General features: G+C 40.4%; 1 protein-coding gene and 1 long non-coding RNA gene across 3 annotated transcripts in view; one reads left to right on the forward strand and one right to left on the reverse strand.

The window, feature by feature from the left end:
• The window catches only part of UMPS (uridine monophosphate synthetase), a 45,754-nt gene that overhangs the window by 15,345 nt on the left and 11,615 nt on the right, over positions 1-18,794 (forward strand). The window contains exons 2-5 of the mRNA XM_069556114.1: positions 3,188-3,341; positions 5,392-6,063; positions 7,387-7,562; positions 9,328-9,442. Of these exons, the coding sequence (XP_069412215.1) occupies positions 3,188-3,341; positions 5,392-6,063; positions 7,387-7,562; positions 9,328-9,442 (1,117 nt within the window). The remainder of the gene's footprint in view (positions 1-3,187; positions 3,342-5,391; positions 6,064-7,386; positions 7,563-9,327; positions 9,443-18,794) is intronic.
• LOC138421765 (uncharacterized) overlaps positions 6,221-18,794 on the reverse strand; it is a 42,525-nt gene continuing 29,951 nt past the window's right edge. The window contains exons 2-3 of one of the 2 annotated variants that reach the window (XR_011249626.1): positions 7,878-8,429; positions 6,221-6,309 (exon numbers count right to left, since the gene is read on the reverse strand). This is a non-coding gene — a long non-coding RNA (uncharacterized lncRNA). Of the gene's footprint in view, positions 6,310-7,872; positions 8,430-18,794 lie in introns of both variants that reach the window. The other variant, XR_011249629.1, reaches the window with a different exon arrangement.

Below are 18,794 nucleotides of genomic sequence, written 5' to 3' on the forward strand. Positions count from 1 at the left end.
CAAGACAGGAGTCCATGCTTCCCCTAGTCCTGTGGAAGTCCTGTCATCAAATCCCACTGGCCTGTGAGGCCAGATTCCCTGGGGGTATCAGTCCCTTTGTCAGATCCCCAGGCTGGGAAGCCTGAAGTGGCGTTCGGAAGCTTCATAACAGTGGGATAACTTTTTGGCATCTTGTTGTCTAGTCTGTGGATCACCCACCTGGCGGGGATGGGATTTCTTACTGCAGCTTCTTCTTTGTCTTTGCACGTGGGGTATCTTTCTTTGGTGGGTTCCAGTGTCCTGTCAGTGATTGTTCAACAGCTAGTTACAATTTGGGTGTCCTCACAGGAGATGAGTGCACATCCTCCTCCTCCACTATCTTAAACTGGAAGCCATTATTCTCAATATTATTCCCTTGGTCTCCTAGACTGTTCTTGCTTTTTAAAATTCTGGTGTTTTGTTTATTGCTGCCCTGTTTGGGTGAGTTCCACTGCCCTGTCTTCCAGATTACCAGTCTTTCTGCTTTATCTAGTCTGTTTTTGAACCCCTTTAGTGTGTTTTTCAGATAAGTTATTGTATTCTTCAGCTCTTTGATTTTTCTTTGGTATATTTTTGCATTTTCTCTTTTTCAAGTTCATCTATTCTTTTTCCTATTTTGGTGAGCATCTTTATGACCATTACTTTAAGTTCTTTATCAGGTGAATTACTTACCTTTTTCATTAAGATTTTTTCTGGGAGCTTTATCTTTTTCTGTTGTTTCGGACATATCTCTGTTTCCTCAATTTGCTTGACTCTGTGTTTGTTTCCATGTGTTAGGTGAAACAGTCATTTCTTCCAGTCTTGATGGGGGTGGCCCCACGTTGGAAATGAACCTTACTTACCCCTTAACCTTGCTGTAGTTCTTGGTTATTTCTCAAACTATGTATTCTACTGTTTCACACCTGTGGAGCCCAGGAATGAAATCTCCCTTTGCAACCAGAGTACACACTCCAGTAGTGTCCCCTGTTTGGGCTGCATATGCCTGCTGGCTTTGGTGCGTGTCCACATTGCTGTGGCTGCTGTGGTGGAGATGGGGGCTGTTATGCTGTTGTACAAGCATGGGGAAATGGTGCATTCCCCTGCTGCCTCGGGGGTGCTGGGCAGAGGCGTGTGGGGAAGGCACTAGCAAGTGTGTAAAAATGATGCCTGCTAGTGCTTCCATACCTGGAGAGGGCTCCAGCGGTGACATTCCGGCAGAGTTTTCAAGATTACCAAATGAATTTACTCCCTATATGATCTGGGCTCTTTTCAAGCTGCTGCCCTTTAGCTGGGTCCCAGGGTGAGTGAGTCTGCTCACAATCCGTTTAAGAGCAAATCTCCATTCCCTGCATCCATCTGGTTTTCCTGGATCTAAACTCTGTTGGTGTTCAAAGCCAAGTGTGTTGAGTGCTCATCTGTCTGGTGCGGGTTCGCAGGTTAGGGTGACTGATGTAGGGCGTCGGGGAAGTTTGGTTTTTGTGAGCTCCCTGTTGCTTATGGGTTGCTGAAGTGGGGATGGAGTTTTGAGGGGACTGTGTCTAACTCTTCTACCTATCTCAATTGGCCTTTTTATCCTTTGTTGTGATGTAGCTGTTCTGCTAGTTCTCAGGTTCATTTAGAGGGAATTGTTCACAGTGAGCTATAGAATTGTTGTGTCAATGAGAGGAGGTGAGTTCAGGATATTCTACTCTGCAGTCTTGAACCACTTTCCCACTTGTTTATTTTTGGTTTTGTTGCCTTTGCTTTGGGTGTCAAATCCAAAAAATCATTGCTAAGACCGATGTCAAGGAACTTACCACTTGTTTTTTCCTAGGAATTTTATGAGTTCATGTCTTAACAGTCAAGTCATTAATCCATTCTGAGTTAATGCTTATGTATGGTGTAAGATAGTAGTCTAGTGTGCCCCAAACCTGTTTGTTGAAGAGACTGTCCTTTTCCCTTTTTATATCCTTGGCTCCTTTAATGTGTATTAATTGAACATACATGTGTAGCTTTATTTCTGGGCTTTCTATTCTGTTGACCTGTGTGTGTGTGTGTTTATGCCAATACCATATTGTTTTGATTACTATTACTTTGTAATATAGTCTGAAATCAAGGAGCATGATGCCTCTAGTTTTGTTCTTTTTCAAGATTGTTTTGGCTATCCTGGGTCTTCTATAGTTCCGTACAAATGTTAGGATTGTTCCGTTTCTGTGAAAAGTGCCATTGTAATTATATAGAAATTGTATTGAGTTTGTGTATTGCTTTGGATAGCATGGACATTTTAACATTTTAATTCTGGTCCATGAGCCTGGAATATTCTTCCATTTACTTATGCCACCTTCAGGTTTTTTAAAATCTAATATATTTAGTGTGCAAGTCTTTCACTTCCTTGGTTAAATTTATTTGTAGGTGTTCTGTTCTTCATAATGCAGTTTTCTTTTTAAATATTTGTATTTATTTATGTGACTGCACTGGGTCTCAGTTGTGGCACATGGGACCTTTGACCTTTGTTGCGGCCTGTGGAATCTTTAGATATAGCATGCAGGGTGTTTAGTTGTGGCATGTGGGATCTCCCTGGAGAAGAAAATGGCACCCCACTCCAGTACTCTTGCCTGGAAAATCACATGGACGGAGAAGCCTGGTAGGCTACAATCCGTGGGGTCGCAAAGAGTTGGACACAACTGAGCCACTTCACTTTGACTTTGTGGGATCTAGTTCCCCAACCAGGAATAGAACCTGGGTCCCCTGTGTTGGGAGCACCAAGTCTTAGCCGCTCATTCACCAGACAAGTCCTGATGTGATTGTTTTCTTAATTTCTCCTGTAAAACTTCTTAAGTGAAAACTTGTGTTGGGAAAATAAAACTGATGGGTTTAGATACTCAAGCATAGTGAATTACTGAGGACAGCTGTGAAGCCTGAGTGTCATGCTTAGTCTCAAGGTCAATATCATAGCCTTTCCTGACACATTCCATGTTGCCCTTGAAGCAGCCCTGAGTCTAGCCAAGCAGATTAATTCGTGTGTTTTTATATTTTTTTTGTACACTGGGATTTGTGGAGAGGATAATTTAACAAGGCATCTATATTTTTCTGCCCCAAGTTTGAGACTTTCCTTTGCTAGGTTCTGACTATCATGTTATTACACGATTTATACACAGCTTTAAAAGTAGTAATACTAGATCATTCATATGTTGTTCTTTTTCTTTAACAGGTTGCAGAAATTTTATTTCAAACTGCCCAAAATGCAGAGATCAATTTTGACACTGTGTGTGGAGTACCTTATACAGCTCTACCATTGGCTACAGTTATCTGTTCAACCCACCAAATTCCAATGCTTATCAGAAGGAAGGAAACAAAGGATTATGGTAAAGTAAAAATAGTATAGCATTAAGTTGATTTGTAACCTGACACTTTTATTTATTTTTTTTTAAATTTATTATTATTTTTTTTAACCTGACACTTTTAGAATTTGTTCTTCTAGGCACTGAGGTTGATGATCACCTTGAATATTCCTCATAAGTCCTTTAAGTTGTTATGGCCTTGGAGTGTGTTAACTGTTGTTATAAAGCAACTCCCTTTCCTTTAGAGTCTGGGGATAAAATGCTTTATGTTAACTAGGCAGTTAAAAAAAAGTGCTTTGTGCACCAAATTTATGAAACCCAACATTTTTACCAGCACTTTCCTCATCAGCAGAATGCTTTTAGAGCACATACTTTCCCAGTGTACTATGTTTAAATTACATGAATAAAACTATTCCCTTAAAGCAATGTAAAGGAGTTCCTTGGTGGCCCAGTGGTTAGGACTCTGCATTTCCACTGTAGGAGGCCTGGTTGGGGAAGTAAGATCCTACAAGCCATGAAGCATGGCGAAAAAAAGGAGGGGCAATGTAAATGCCGCATGGAATTCTAAATAGAAATTTTTGTTTTTTAATGGCTTCATGGCAGTAGGTTATCAGGTGGGTATTTCAAACATGTTTTAAAGCTGCTGCTAAGTCACTTCAGTCGTGTTCGACTCTGTTCGACCCCATAGACGGCAGCCCATCAGGCTCCCCTGTCCCTGGGATTCTCCAGGCAAGAACACTGGAGTGGGTTGCCATTTCCTTCTCCAATGCAGGAAAGTGAAAAGGGAAAGTGAAGTTGCTCAGTCGTAAAGCTACATCAGTCTAAAAGTGTTGGGACTGACTTCATATTTTATTACACTAAGAATTAATATTTTTGGAATTATTTCTGTTTTGTTGCTTTTTTTGATGAGTCCTTTTTACCAATGTGTTCCAAAAATTTTTATGATGAAATCATATGATGTCTGAGATTTGCTTCTAAAAATTATTGGGGGGTGGTAGGATTGGAATTATAGCTGAAACAAGATTGCCCATGAGTTATTAGGTGGCACGTTGCTGTATTTGTGGAGATTTGTTATACTCTTATCTAGTTTTAGTTTATTCAACATTATAAAAAACTAGAATAATATTTTTGCTGTAGAGTGGCACAGTGTTTTATCTATATGAATTTCTCCCATAAGGAAACTATTATTTCTATTTCCTTATTATGTATCTTCAAAAGGTTTCTTAGAATATGATCATTCACTTTAAAATGTACCTATAAATACAGTTTTATGTTCTGGTCTAAGTTAAACTTGCCAGTTCTTCAAGGAAGAAAAGGAGTTAGGGGAAAAGACAAAGATAGTACGTGTGGGAAAGTTAAAAGTGGGCAAAACACCCACTAAATATATTCTGCATCAAAATAAGGCAAATTTGGTGGTGGAAAACACAAAAATGCTTCTCCAAAAACACAGGTTTTTGTAGTCTACAGCCTGAGTTATTTACAATTTGTAAGTTTTATCTGAAAATAGTCTTGTAGTAGGGATTGAAGTGGGCCAGTATATTTAGTCACATTACATTATATAATTCATAAGGATGTAGTGATTCATCTAAATGGTTGTTGAATATTTTCCCTCCTCAATTTGTATACTCAAAAGGCCAGTTGTTTTGCTGATCTTGAATAAAGAAATTGTTAATGGAAAAAGGAATGATTTCATTGATGATATTGTGCTATTCTTTAATAACTTTCACCAGTCCAGGTGATCTTGCCTAAAGAAACCCCATATTTGAAATTTTGATCATAAACACACTGTGATGTTTTACAAAGTTAAATAATTTGCTGGTTTTACTGTAAATATTCTGTATATGTAACTTTGACAGTTTTGAAATAGAGACATTGAACAAAACAGTAAATCATAGCACATTGAAGATTCATCAGAAATTTTAAAAATATATTTCCAAAGTGGATTATCAGAAAGTATAATTTAGATTATCCACCTTTTCATAAATACATTACCAAATTTATACTATAGATACATCTTGAGTTGGTTGAAATATATAATTTTAAAATGGAATCAACATAATTTTTTCCTTTCCAGGTACTAAACGGCTTATAGAAGGGGCTGTTAATCCAGGAGAAACCTGTTTGATCATTGAAGATGTTGTCACCAGCGGATCTAGTGTTTTGGAAACTGCTGAGGTTCTTCAGAAAGAAGGCTTGAAGGTCACTGATGCCATCGTGCTGCTGGACAGAGAGCAGGGAGGCAGGGACAAGCTGCAGGCCCATGGGATTCGTCTCCACTCAGTGTGTACATTGTCCAAAATGCTGGATATTCTTGAGCAACAGAAAAAAATCAATGCTGAGATGGTGGAGAGAGTGAAGAGATTTATTCAGGAGAATGTTTTTGTGGCAGCCAGTCCTAATGGTTCTCTCCCTTCTGTGAAGAAAGAACCCAAAGAACTAAGTTTTGGTGCACGTGCAGAGCTGCCTGGGATCCACCCGGTTGCATCGAAGCTTCTCAGGCTTATGCAAAAGAAGGAGACCAATCTGTGTCTGTCTGCTGATATTTCAGAGTCCAGAGAGCTGCTGCAGCTAGCAGATGCTTTGGGACCCAGAATCTGCTTGCTTAAGACTCATGTGGATATTTTGAATGATTTTACTCTGGATGTGATGAAGGAGTTAACCACTCTGGCAAAACGCCATGAGTTTCTAATATTTGAAGACCGGAAATTTGCGGACATAGGAAACACAGTAAAAAAGCAGTATGAAGGTAAGCATTATTCAGGAACCAACAAGAATCAAAATCCAGCCTAAACTGGCTGAAGAACAAAAGGAAAAGCATTGGCTCACATGACAAAGTCCAGCAGTAGAACAGCCTGTCAAGCGTGATTGGATCTAGGCGCCCAAGTGATATCTTTCAGGCTTACCTTCTCCTCAAGTCGCAGCTCTGCTTTCTTCTCTCTTCTTTCTCAGGTAGGCACATTCCTCATGCCTGCCCCAAACCAATCACTCAGGCCTGGGTATAGAATACGTTTATTAACTCACTTGGGTAATACACCTTGCTCCTGGTGATCTGAGGCTATTAGCTTTACATAAACTTCTTGAAACCTGAGGTACAGGGTTAATTCTCCTAAAGAAAATGGCTGTTCTGATGCCAGAAGAAAGGGACATGGGTTTTAGGCAGGCAAAAATGACAGGTGTTGGCCCTGGAAGAACAAAACACAGTTCTGAATCTTTGGAGAAGGAAAGTTGCAGATACAGAAAATAAGGAAAAAGTAGTATAAAGTGGTAAGATTTATTTTTAGCAATAAAAGATCTGTTGATACACATCATTTTTTAAAAGTATTAAATAGGAACTCAGAGTAGAGCATGCATTAGTAAAAATGCTTCTTTTACCCATTCATCTATGCAAATTTCTGTCGTATATATGTAATGCTTTTTTGTTTTCACTTAACCTTAAAGTAATACATGCATATTCTTAAGCTACTTCTTTAAGGATAGCTTTGTTTGTAATGACTTCATATGCTTAAGATATTGACGGTTGAAAAAGTTATACAAGCTTTCTACAAGTTTGCATATAGTTTTTTCAAAAATCTACTTGAGTTATTGTTGTGCCTTTAAAATGAATACAATTGCTTTATTGAAATTTGAAGAGCTAGTGAGACCTAAGGAACAGGAAGAAGATTTAAGAGATGGTAAGTTCCTGAGATATCCCTACAGAGTGAAAATCTGTCATCTTCAGAGGAATTTCAATTTGCTGTCTTTGACCTCAATACACCTGTCTTCACTGGAGTCCCTTTCCAGTTGCATAAATCTTACTGGTGGTCACAAACATCAGCCTGCAAAGAAAAACAGCCAGTTTTGCTAAGTATAGAGCTTACAAGATTTTTTTCTCCTTATTTCTCAACTAGCTAAGCAGATGGAAAGATGCATTTTTCACAAATAGGTCCACTGATAATTACTAAAATTCTTGAAGTGCTTCACTGTTTCATTAGATGTTACTAGATTATTTCTTATTGTAGATGGTTGGTTGAGTTAAAAGTTACAGGTTTTTGTTTGAAAATTGACAAACATCTTTTTTTCCCTTTCTTAGGTGGGGTCTTTAAAATAGCTTCCTGGGCAGATCTTGTAAATGCTCATGTCGTGCCCGGCTCAGGAGTTGTGAAAGGCCTGGGAGAAGTCGGCCTGCCGCTGCACCGGGCATGCCTGCTTATTGCAGAAATGAGCTCTGCTGGTACCTTGGCTACTGGGAGCTACACTGAGGCAGCAGTAAGTGACAGAGGAGAGGGACTGGGGCAAGAGAGGCCAGGACTGTGACACTAGATGTTACAGGGAAAGAAAACACCTTCATTTGGGGTCTGTGGAATTGCTGCCCAAAACAACAGATCAGCTGCTGTTACTGCGACAGTGCATTAATACTAGTTGGCTAGAATGCACTGATGGTTAGTAGCCTTTTATGTCTTAGAGCAGACACTAAAGAGATGAGTGGTGCTGCAAGAGAAACACTGGAACACAGACACTGGGTCAAACAAGCATGTGTGTCTGTAGGTGCCTGGCCTTTAAGATAGAGGTTTCCCACCTCACCATGAGCTGAAATTGGAGAGCTTTTTTCCAGTTTCTTGGAATCTTCCTGAGTCACAAAGATGCACATTCTCACGACAGCAGCCCACGAAGTGGGTTGTCTTTTTCAGTCTTTGATATTGATTGGCGTTCTATAGGAGAGCTCTTAACTAGAGTCCAGACACGGTATTTCGTCTAGTAACTCCCCATTATTAAAAATTCTCATGTGTGTGCTTAGTCGCTCAGTCGTGGTCAACTCTTTGCGGCCCCATGGACTGCAGCCCGCCAGGTTCCTACGTTCATGGGGATTCTCAGGCAAGAATGGGAGTGGGTTGCCATTCCCTTCTCCAGGGGATCTTCCCAACCCAGGGATCAAACCCAGGTCTCCCACATTGCAGGTGGGTTCTTTACCGACTGAGGCGCCAGGGAAGTTCTTACAGCACCATACATGTTCTAATGTACCATAGCCAGCTCCACCCCCTGCACACCAGAACAAAATAAGAGATGGAGAATCATCCGGTCATAAAGTTCCTCTTCACATTCTCCTCTGGGCAGGTTTCATAGTTGGATAGTCACCTAGAAAGATGAGATGGATTTGCATATATTTTAAAGACTACTTTTTAAAGTAGTAGGAAGTTTTAATAAAATTTTCATTTTTACATGGGAATTTATTTTTCATATTTCAAAGGTTGTGGAACTGTGAAAAACTCACATGGCCCTAGGGCCAGGTTTTAAATAACCCCACCCTTGATTTGACCATGAATGTCTGTGATTTCCCAGTGATCTTAGCAGAGGGTCCATGAGTCAGTGTTAATGTTTGGCATTCTGGATCTGGCTCAAGGACAATACATTGATTATTGGTAGGTGGTAGTACTTAGTAGCAAGAATGAAAGTCTGGGCCTCAGGGAAGAACCAAATTAGAAAGCTAGGCAGGGGGAAAAAGAAAGTTAGGCAGACCTAGGGAATCTCCTAAAGATGTGAGGTAATGGAAGAGAAATTGTGGAGGCAGTGTTAAAGTATAGGGAAAGCTGTGGAGGTAAGATTTCTTCAGCTAGCTCTTTATAGCACAGCTGTTTTTATGTGGTGGCTGTCCTTGGATATCTATGCAGATGGGCAGTAAGACTTCAGTGTAGCTTTATATCATTATAAATGTATTCTAGGGTATGATATATCCTTTTTGGAAGTAGGTAGGTCCCTAAACATTATTAAAAATAGGTAATAATGGAGCAACTAGATTTTCGATGCAAATAGTATAGGATTTTTAGTGTTTTTAGTGTTTGCTTATGGGAGAAGGGGATAGGAGGAGTTATTTTAGGGTCTTAGTGGAGCAAGTTATGTAGATTCATATCTAAGATTACCTGTTTAGATATGAGTTTAATATGACATGAGAAAATACATTTATAAGATAGCAAAGTTTCTTACATTTGGTGTGGTTAACTGCTGTCTTGTCATTTGCTTATTACATTCCATTCAGGTGAAAATGGCTGAAGAACATTCTGAATTTGTGGTTGGTTTTATTTCTGGCTCCCGAGTAAGCATGAAACCAGAATTTCTTCACTTGACTCCAGGAGTTCAGTTAGAAGCGGGAGGTAAGCCTATTGATTGGTAATGATTCCTCTAAAATGCTTCTTTTTCCAAGTCAGCAAAATAAAACCTAGATGTACAAAAATAGCTTGCAGTCTAATTTTAGGATGAAAATCTAGAAGGTTACTTTTTATTGAAGTATGCCTAGAAGCTGATAATTGTTTCCCAACTGATATTTTTAATATACTGCCAAAAAACAGGTGTTCTATGCTCAAGGAGGAATCCTGTAAACAGAATCAGACATTTGTTTAGGACTTTGCGGAGTCTTTGTTGTGCTAATGTTTATTGTGACTTTTCAGTGTGGACTTTTCAGTACATGGTTCTGTCATGTCTTCCAGACTTATCTGAACACATAACACACTTAGCAGTCTTACAAATACAACTGCAGCAGCTGAAAAACTGCGAGCTTTCTCACTGATAGTCTTGAGTTAATAAAGGAATGATCTAGGTTAGCGTCCTGTGGAGCTCAATAAAGCTGCTTTTGTGTTAGCTTTTTATTGAGATATAGTTGATTTACAGTGTTGTGTTAATTTCTGCTGTACGGAAAAGTGATTAAGTTATAGGTGTGTGTATGTGTGTATGCTGCTGCTGCTGCTAGGTCACTTCAGTCGTGTCTGACTCTCTGTGACCCCATAGACGGCAGCCCACCAGGCTCCCTGTCCCTGGGATTCTCCAGGCAAGAACACTGGAGTGGGTTGCCATTTCCTTCTCCAGTGCATGAAAGTGAAAAGTGAAAGTGAAGTCGCTCAGTCGTGTCCGACTCCTAGCGACCCCATGGACTGCAGCCCACCAGGCTCCTCCATCCATGGGATTCTCCAGGCAAGAGTATTGGAGTGGGGTGCCATTGCCTTCTCCCAGGTGGTGCTAGTGGTAAAGAAATCTGCCTCCCAATGCAGGAGATGTAAGAGACTCAGGTTCGATCCCTGGGTTGGGAAGATCCCCTGAAGGAGGACATGGCAACGCGCTCCAGTATTCTTGCCTGGAGAATGGACAGAGGAGCCTGGTGGCTGCACTCCATGGGCTCACAAAGTGTCAGACATGACTGAAGAGGCTTAGCATGCATGTGTGCATGTGCATAAAATGACAGTTTTACCTCTTCCCTTCCAGTTTGGATACCTTTTCTTTCTCTTGTCTGATTTCCAATGCTATGTTGAATAGAAGCGATGAGAGTTGGCATCCTTGTCTTGTTGCAGATTTTAGCAGGAAGGCTTTCAGTTTTCCACCATTGCTCTTTTTCTGCACCTATTGAGATGATCATGTGACTGTTCTTTGTCAATGTGGTGTATCATGTTGATTTCATATATTGTACCATCCTTGTGATCTTGAAGTGAATCTAACTTGGTCATGGTGTATGATCTGTTTTATGTTTGTTGAATTGGGTCTGCTAATATGTTTAGAAATTTTGCATCTATATTTGTCAAAGGTATTGACCTGTAGTTTTCTTTTCTGGTATCCTTGTCTGGTTTTGGTGTCAGTGTGATGGTGGCTTCATAAAACGTCTTTGAGTGTCCCTCCTCTTCAGCCTTTTGGAAGAATTTGAGAAGGATCTGTGTTAAGTTTTTCTTTACATGTCTGGTTGGATTCACCTGTAAAACCACATGGTCCTTAAGCTTTGTTTGTTGGGAGGTTTTTGTTGTGTCTTTTTTTTTAATCACAGATTCTCTTTCACTTCTAGTGCCTGTTTACATTATCTGTCTCTTCTTAATCCAGTTTTGAAGAGCTGTGTATTTCCATCTCTTCTAGGTTGGCAAGTTTGTTAGCATAGAGTTTATAATATTGTCCTATGGGTTTTGTATTTCTGCTGTATTAGTTGTTATTTCTCCTTTTTTATTTCTTACTTGGGCTCTTTCCTTCTTAATAATCCAGGCCAGAGGTTTGTCACTTTTGTCTAACCAAGTCTTGGTTTCACTGATTTTATCTATTGTTTTTTAATCCGTTTCATATTTTTCCTCTCAGATCTTTATTTCCTTCTGCTGGCTTAGGCTTTGTTTGTTCTTTTTTCTAATTCTTATAAGTAGTAGGTTCTGCTGCTTGAGATTTTGAGGAGGCTTATATTGCTATGAACTTCCCTCCAAGAACCCCTTTTGCAGCATCCCACAGATTTGGGATGATTGTGTGTAAAGTCCATGTAATTGTTTTTTTCTCATTTCTTCTGTGGTTGATTTTTGTTTCATGCTGTGTAGTCAGAAAGATTCTTGAAATAATTTCTACCCTCTTTACCATTTAAATTTGTTCAGGCTTTTTTTGTGTGTGTGCCCTGGTATCTGGTCAAGCCTAGAGAGTGTTGCACTTGAAAAGAATGTGTAATGTTCTGAAAGTATCAGTTCAGGCTAACTATCCTGTTGTATCATTTAGGATCTCTGTTGCCTCACTGACTTTCTGTCTACAAGATCTGTCCATTGTTGTGAGTTTGGTGCTAAAGTCTCCTGTTAGTATTTATGTATTTAGGTGCTCCTATATTCAGTTCAGTTCAGTTGCTCAGTCGTGTCTGACTCTTTGTGATGCCATGAACTGCAGCACACCAGGCCTCCCTGTCCATCACCGACTCCCGGAGTTTACCCAAACTCATGTCCATTGAGTCAGTGACGCCATCCAACCATCTCATCTTCTGTCGTCCCTGTCTCCTCCCACCCTCAATCTTTCCCAGCATCAGGGTCTTTTCAAATGAGTCAGTTCTTCGCATCAGGTGGCCAAAGTATTGGAGTTTCAGCTTCAACATCACTCCTTCCAATGAATACCCAGGACTGATCTCCTTTAGGAAGGATGGGTTGAATCTCCTTGCAGTCCAGGGGACTCTCAAGAGTCTTCTCCAACACCACGGTTCAAAAGCATCAATTCTTCGGAGCTCAGCTTTCTTTATGATCCAACTCTCACATCCATACATGACTACTGGAAAAACCATAGCCTTGACTAGATGGACCTTTGTTGACAAAGTAATGTGTGCTTTTTAATATGCTATCTAGGTTCGTCATAACTTTCCTTCCAAGGAGTAAGCATCTTTTAATTTCGTGGCTGCAATCACCATCTGCAGTGATTTTGGAGCTCCCCCTCCAAAAAGTCAGCCACTGTTTCCCCATCTATTTGCCATGAAGTGATGGGACCAGATGCCATGATCTTAGTTTTCTGAATGTTGAGCTTTAAGCCAACGTTTTCACTCTCCACTTTCACTTTCATCAAGAGGCGCTTCAGTTCCTCTTCACTTTCTGCCATAAGGGTGGTGTCATCTGCATATCTGAGGTTATTGATATTTCTCCTGGCGATCTTGATTCCAGCTTGTGCTTCCTCCAGCCCAGTGTTTCTCATGATGTACTCTGCATATAAGTTAAATAAGCAAGGTGACATTATACAGCCTTGACATACTCCTTTTCCTATTTGGAACCAGTCTGTTATTCCATGTCCAGTTCTAACTGTTGCTTCCTGACCTGCATACAGATTTCTCAGGAGGCAGGTCAGGTGTTCTGGTATTCCCATCTCTTTCAGAATTTTCCACAGTTTATTGTGATCCACACAGTCAAACGCTTTGGTGTTGTCAATAAAGCAGAAATAGATGTTTTTTCTGGAATTCTCTTGCTTTTTCCATGATCCAGCAGATGTTGACAATTTGATCTCTGGTTCCTCTGCCTTTTCTAAAACCAGCTTGAACATCTGGAAGTTCACGATTCACATACTGCTGAAGCCTGGCTTGGAGAATTTTGAGCATTACTTTACTAGCGTGTGAAGTGAGTGCAGTTGTGCGGTAGTTGGAGCATTCTTTGGGATTGGAATGAAAATTGACCTTTTCCAGTCCTGTGGCCACTGCTGAGTTTTCCAAATTTGCTGGCATATTGAGTGCAGCACTTTCACAGCATCATCTTTGAGGATTTGAAATAGCTCAGCTGGAGTTCCATCACCTCCACTAGCTTTGTTCGTAGTGATGCTCCTATTCTTAGGTGCATGCATATATGTTGACAGGAGTAAATATCTTCGTCTTGGAGTGCTTATCATTATATAGTGTCCTTTATCTTCCTTTGCAGCCTTTGGTTTAGAGTTTGTTTTGTCTGCCACAGGTATTGTGCTTTCTTGTCATTTCCATTTTTCAGGAAATATCTTTTCCTATTCAGTCTGTATGTGTCTTTTGCCCTAAAGTGGGTCTCTCATAGCCAACATGTTGCATGCTGGTTTTAAATCCAGCTTTCCACTCTGCATCTTTTGATCAGAGCAGTTAGCCCATTGACATTTAGGATAATTACTTTTTTTTTTACTGGAGTATAACTTCTTTACAGTGTTAGTTTCTGCTGTACATCAGTGTGAATCAGCCATATGTATACATATATCCCTTCCCTCTTAAGACTCCCTCCCACCCCTCTCGATCATCACAGAAGCAAGGTCAGTATTCATAGGTGTATGTATTGCCATTTTAAACCTTGCTTTCTGTATTTGCTTTTTCCCCTTTTTCCTTTTGCAGTTTGGTGATTTCCTTTTATTTTATGCTTTTGTGCTCTTTTTGTGAATCTGTTTTGTTTTTGACTTGTGCTTACCCTGTTTTTCAAGTATGTTAACCCCTCCATGTATCTACTTACTTTAGACTGGTAATCATAGACTCAAACACATTCTGAAAAAAATCTACATTTTAATCTCCTCCCTCATTTTATGATTTTGGTGTCCTCTTTTACATCTTCATATTTATCCTTTTGCTGTTCATTGTGGTTATTGTAACCTTCACACAGGATTTTTTTTTTTTAATTTGTATACCAGCTTTATTTAAGTGATTTACTTTTTGACTAATTTTCTTTTACTATAACTTTTCTATTTAGGGAAGACCTTGCAGTATTTCTTTCATAATAGGTTTAGTATTACTGCCTTCTTTTTTCGCTTGTCTGAGAAATTCTTTATCTCTGCTTCTATCTGAATGATAATGCTGTTGGCTAGAGTATTCTAGGTTATAGATTTTGCTCTTTCAGGACTTCGAATATATATTTTGCTACTCCCTTCTGGCCAGCAGTGTTTCTGTATTCAGCTGATTGTTTTTCTCTTACTGCCTTTAAAATGCTAACTTTTGCCATTTTAATTATGTCTTGGTGTAGCTCTGTTTGGGACCCTCTGTGCTTCCTGTACCTGGATATATTTCCTTCTTTAGTTTGGGAAGTTTTCAGAAATACTTTAAAATATATTTTCAGTCCCCCTTCTTCCCACCAGGAGGGTGTGGGAGTCTTTGGTCTTTCACGGTTCCCTCCAAGGGGTACAGGTCCTGCCCAGATTCCTTCTTTTTTTTTGGTCCCACCTGGTTATATGGAGATTCTTTTTGTCCTTTCAGAAGTGTGATGTCCTCTGCCAGCATTCTGTAGGTATTCTGTGAGACTTGTTCCATGTGTAGATGTATTTTTTGACGTATTTGTGGGAGGAGGCGAACTTCACATTTTTTCCATCTGGATCACTCTGTTTTGAATGGGGAAGAAATGGTGATCTGGAAATATTTTTCCTGAATTAGTTATTGTATGAGAAACCTTGCTTCTCATAAGTATGGGAGTTTATTCCACTTTCTATCTCTTTCCTTAAGGCTGGAACTATGAGCATCTGGTTCTCAGCAAAACCGTTTAAGATGCAAGCAGCTCTGCTTCTTAGAGTATGGAGAATGTTTGTGTATGTGCCAGCCCATGTTTCCACACCCAGAGGTGGGGCTTCCCAGGTGGTGCTGGCGGTAAAGAACCCACCTGCCAATCAGGAAGCATAAGAAACATGGGTTCAGTCTCTGGCTCAGGAGGATTCCCCTGGAGAAGGGAATGGCAGCCCACTCCTGTATTCTTGCTTGGAGAATCCCATGGACAGAGGAGCCTGGCGGCTACAGTCCCTAGGGAAACGAGTCTTACATGACTGAAGTGGCTTGTGTGTGTGCTGCTTGTTATGTTTCCACATCTAGAGTTCCTTTTCTACAACCCCTTAGTGTATCCTAGTTACAACTGGGCTGTAATATGTTCAATCATTTCATTGTGGATACACTTGAACTTTTTATAAACTTAACATTGTTGTACATATATTTTGCACATGTAGGGTATTTGGAATACTTTTATTAGGCTAGAAACCCTTTGAGGATGAGATCTCTTTCTGAAGAATGCATATACTCTAGCACAGTACCCCTGTGCATCATAAATGTTCTATAAATACACAAGTGTTGACAGGATGGATAAAAACACTATATAGGAGCAGATGCAAGAATTGGTGTTTCTGTGGATGGAATGATAATATTGAGAACATAATGAATGAGACTATAGATTTGGTAAAGCTTAGTTGCTTTTAAATCCTGAAATACTTCAACTGTTGGATACCTATTAACCTTGACAGAACTAATTATTTTTTATAAACAACACTTAAAATGAAAGACATCCTTTTTGGGGTTTTGTTTTCAGTTAAATACTTTGAACAAAAAACATTGCAGGTTAACCAAAAAAAAAAAAAAAAGTAGATGGTCCTCTGGGACTAGAGAATAGTGAAGGTCTCTGCTATTTCTCAAGCTTCACATTATAGGTATTATATACTACAGAGTAGGCCTCAGCAGAATGACTGTTAAGACCTATTTAAGACTTGATAATAGTTGCCTTGATTTAGGTTATACCAGAATGGTCTAGTGGTTTTCCCTACTTTCTTCAATTTCAGTCTGAATTTGGCAATAAGGAGTTCATGATCTGAGCCACAGTCAGCTCCCTGTCTTGTTTTTGCTGATTCTATAGAGCCTTCTCCATCTTCGGCTGCAAAGAATATAATCAGTCTGATTTCGGTATTGACCATCTGGTGATGTCCATGTGTAGAGTCTTCTCTTGTGTTGTTGGAAGAGGGTGTTTGCTATGACCAGTGCATTCTCTTGGCAGAACTCTATTAGCTTTTGCCCTGCTTCATTCTGTACTCCAAGGCCAAATTTGCCTGTTACTCCAGGTACTTCTTGACTTTCTACTTTTACATTCCAGTCCCCTATAATGAAAAGGACATCTTTTTGGGGTTTTAGTTCTAGAAGGTCCTATAGGTCTTGAAGACCATTCAACTTCAGCTTCTTCAGCATTACTGGTTGGGGCAAAGACTAGGATTACTGTGATATTGAATGATTTGCCTTGAAAATGAACAGAGATTATTGTCATTTTTGAGATTGCACCCAAGTACTGCATTTCAGACTCTTTTGTTGACTATGATGGCTACCCCATTTCTTCTAAGGTATTCTTGACCACAGTAGTAGATATGATGGTCATCTGAGTTAAATTCGCCCATTCCAGTCCATTTTAGTTCACTGATTCGTAAAATGTCAGCATTCACTCTTGCCATCTCCTGTTTGACCTCTTCCAGTTTGTCTTGCTTCATGGACCTAATATTCCAGGTTCCTGTGCAATATTGTTCTTTACAGCATTGAACTTTACTTCCATCACCAGTCACATCCACAACTGGGTGGTGGTTTTGCTTTGCTCCATCTCTTCACTCTTTCTGGAATTATTTCTCCACTGATCTCCTGTAGCATATTGGGCACCTACCGACCTGGGGAGTTCATCTTTTTGCCTTTTCATATTCTTCATGGGGTTCTCAGGGCAAGAATACTGAAGTGGTTTGCCATTCCCTTTTCCAGTGGACTGCATTTTGCCAGAACTCTCCATTATGACCCGTCCACCTTGGGTGGCCCCACACGGCATGGCTCATAGTTTCATTGAGTTAGACAAGGCTGTGGTCCATGTGATCAGATTGGTTAGTTTTCTGTGACTGTGGTTTTCAGTCTGTCTTCCCTCTGATGGAGAAGGATAAGAGGCTTACAGAAGCTTCCTGATGGGAGAGACTGACTGAGGGGGAAGCTGTGTCTTATTCTGATGGACAGGGCCAAGTTCCCTCCCTGTCATTTGACCCAAGGCCAAATTATGGTGGAGGTAATGAAGATAATGGTAACCTTCTTCAAAAGGTCCCATGGCACTGCTACACTTGGTGCCCCCAACCGTGCAGCAGGCCACCACTGACCCATGCCTCCACCGGAGACTCCCGGACACTCCTGGGCAAGTCTGGGTCAGTCTCTCGTGGTGCTCACAACGTTCTGTTTGTGCCCGCCAAGAGTTTGCTTCCCAGTCCTGTGTAAGTTCTGGTGGCTCTATGGTGGTGTTAATGGCGACCTCCTTCAGGAGGGCTTATGCCATACCCAAGGCTGCTGTACCCAGCCCATGTGGCAGTCCACTGCTGACCCGTACCTCCTCAAGAGACACTCAAACACAGTTCTGTCTCAGTCTCTGGGTCCTGGTATGCACCAGGTATGTTTGAGCCCTCTGAGCATCTCTGGCAGGTATGGGGTTTGATTCTAAATGCAATTTCGCTCCTCCTACCATCTTGGTGGGGCTTCTCCTTTGCCCTTGGATATGGGGTATCTCCTCAAAGTCACTCCAGTGCCTACCATCTTGCTGGGGAAATAGCTGGAAAACAATAGAAGCGAAAGGTGAAAAGGAAAGATATATCCATTTGAATGCAGAGTTCCAAAGAATACCGAGGGGAGATAAGAAAGCCTTCCTCAGTGATCAATGCAAAGAAATAGAGGAAAACAACAAAATGGGAAAGACTAGAGATCTCTTCGCATGTAAGAATTAAAGATTTTAAAATTTAAAAAATAAAAAACTAAAAAAAAAAAAAAAAAGAAAATTAGAGATACCAAGGGAACATTTCACGCAAAGATGGGCACAATAAAGGACAGAAACGGTAGCTGAGCTATTGTAAATCCTGAAAGATGATACTGTAGAAGTGCTGCACTCAATATGCCAGCAAATTTGGAAAACTCAGCAGTGGCCACAGGACTGGAAAATGGCAGCTTTCATTCCAATCCCAAAGAATGTTCAAACTACCACACAATTGCACTCATCTCACACGCTACTAAGTGATGCTCAAAATTCTCCAAGCCTGGCTTAAACAGCACGTGAACTGTGAACTTCCAAAAGTGTAAGCTGGATTTAGAAAAGGCAGAGGAACCAGAGATCAAATTGTCAACATCTGCTGGATCATGGAAAAAGCAAGAGAGTTCCAGAAAAACATCTATTTCTGCTTTGTTGACTATGCCAAAGCCTTTGACTGTGTGGATCACAATAAACTGTGGAAAATTCTGAAAGAGATGAGAATACCAGACCACCTGACCTGCCTCCTGAGAAATCTGTATGCAGGTCAGGAAGCAACAGTTAGAACTGGACATGGAACAGACTGGTTCCAAATAGGAAAAGGAGTACGTCAAGGCTGTATAATGTCACCCTGCTTATTTAACTTGTACACAGAGTACATCATGAGAAACGCTGGACTGGAAGAAACAAAAGCTAGAATCAAGATCGCCAGGAGAAATATCAATAACCTCATACATGCAGATGACACCACCCTTATGGCTGA

Source organism: Ovis canadensis, chromosome 1 (assembly GCF_042477335.2).
Source record: "Ovis canadensis isolate MfBH-ARS-UI-01 breed Bighorn chromosome 1, ARS-UI_OviCan_v2, whole genome shotgun sequence".
Classification (NCBI taxonomy): domain Eukaryota; kingdom Metazoa; phylum Chordata; class Mammalia; order Artiodactyla; family Bovidae; genus Ovis; species Ovis canadensis.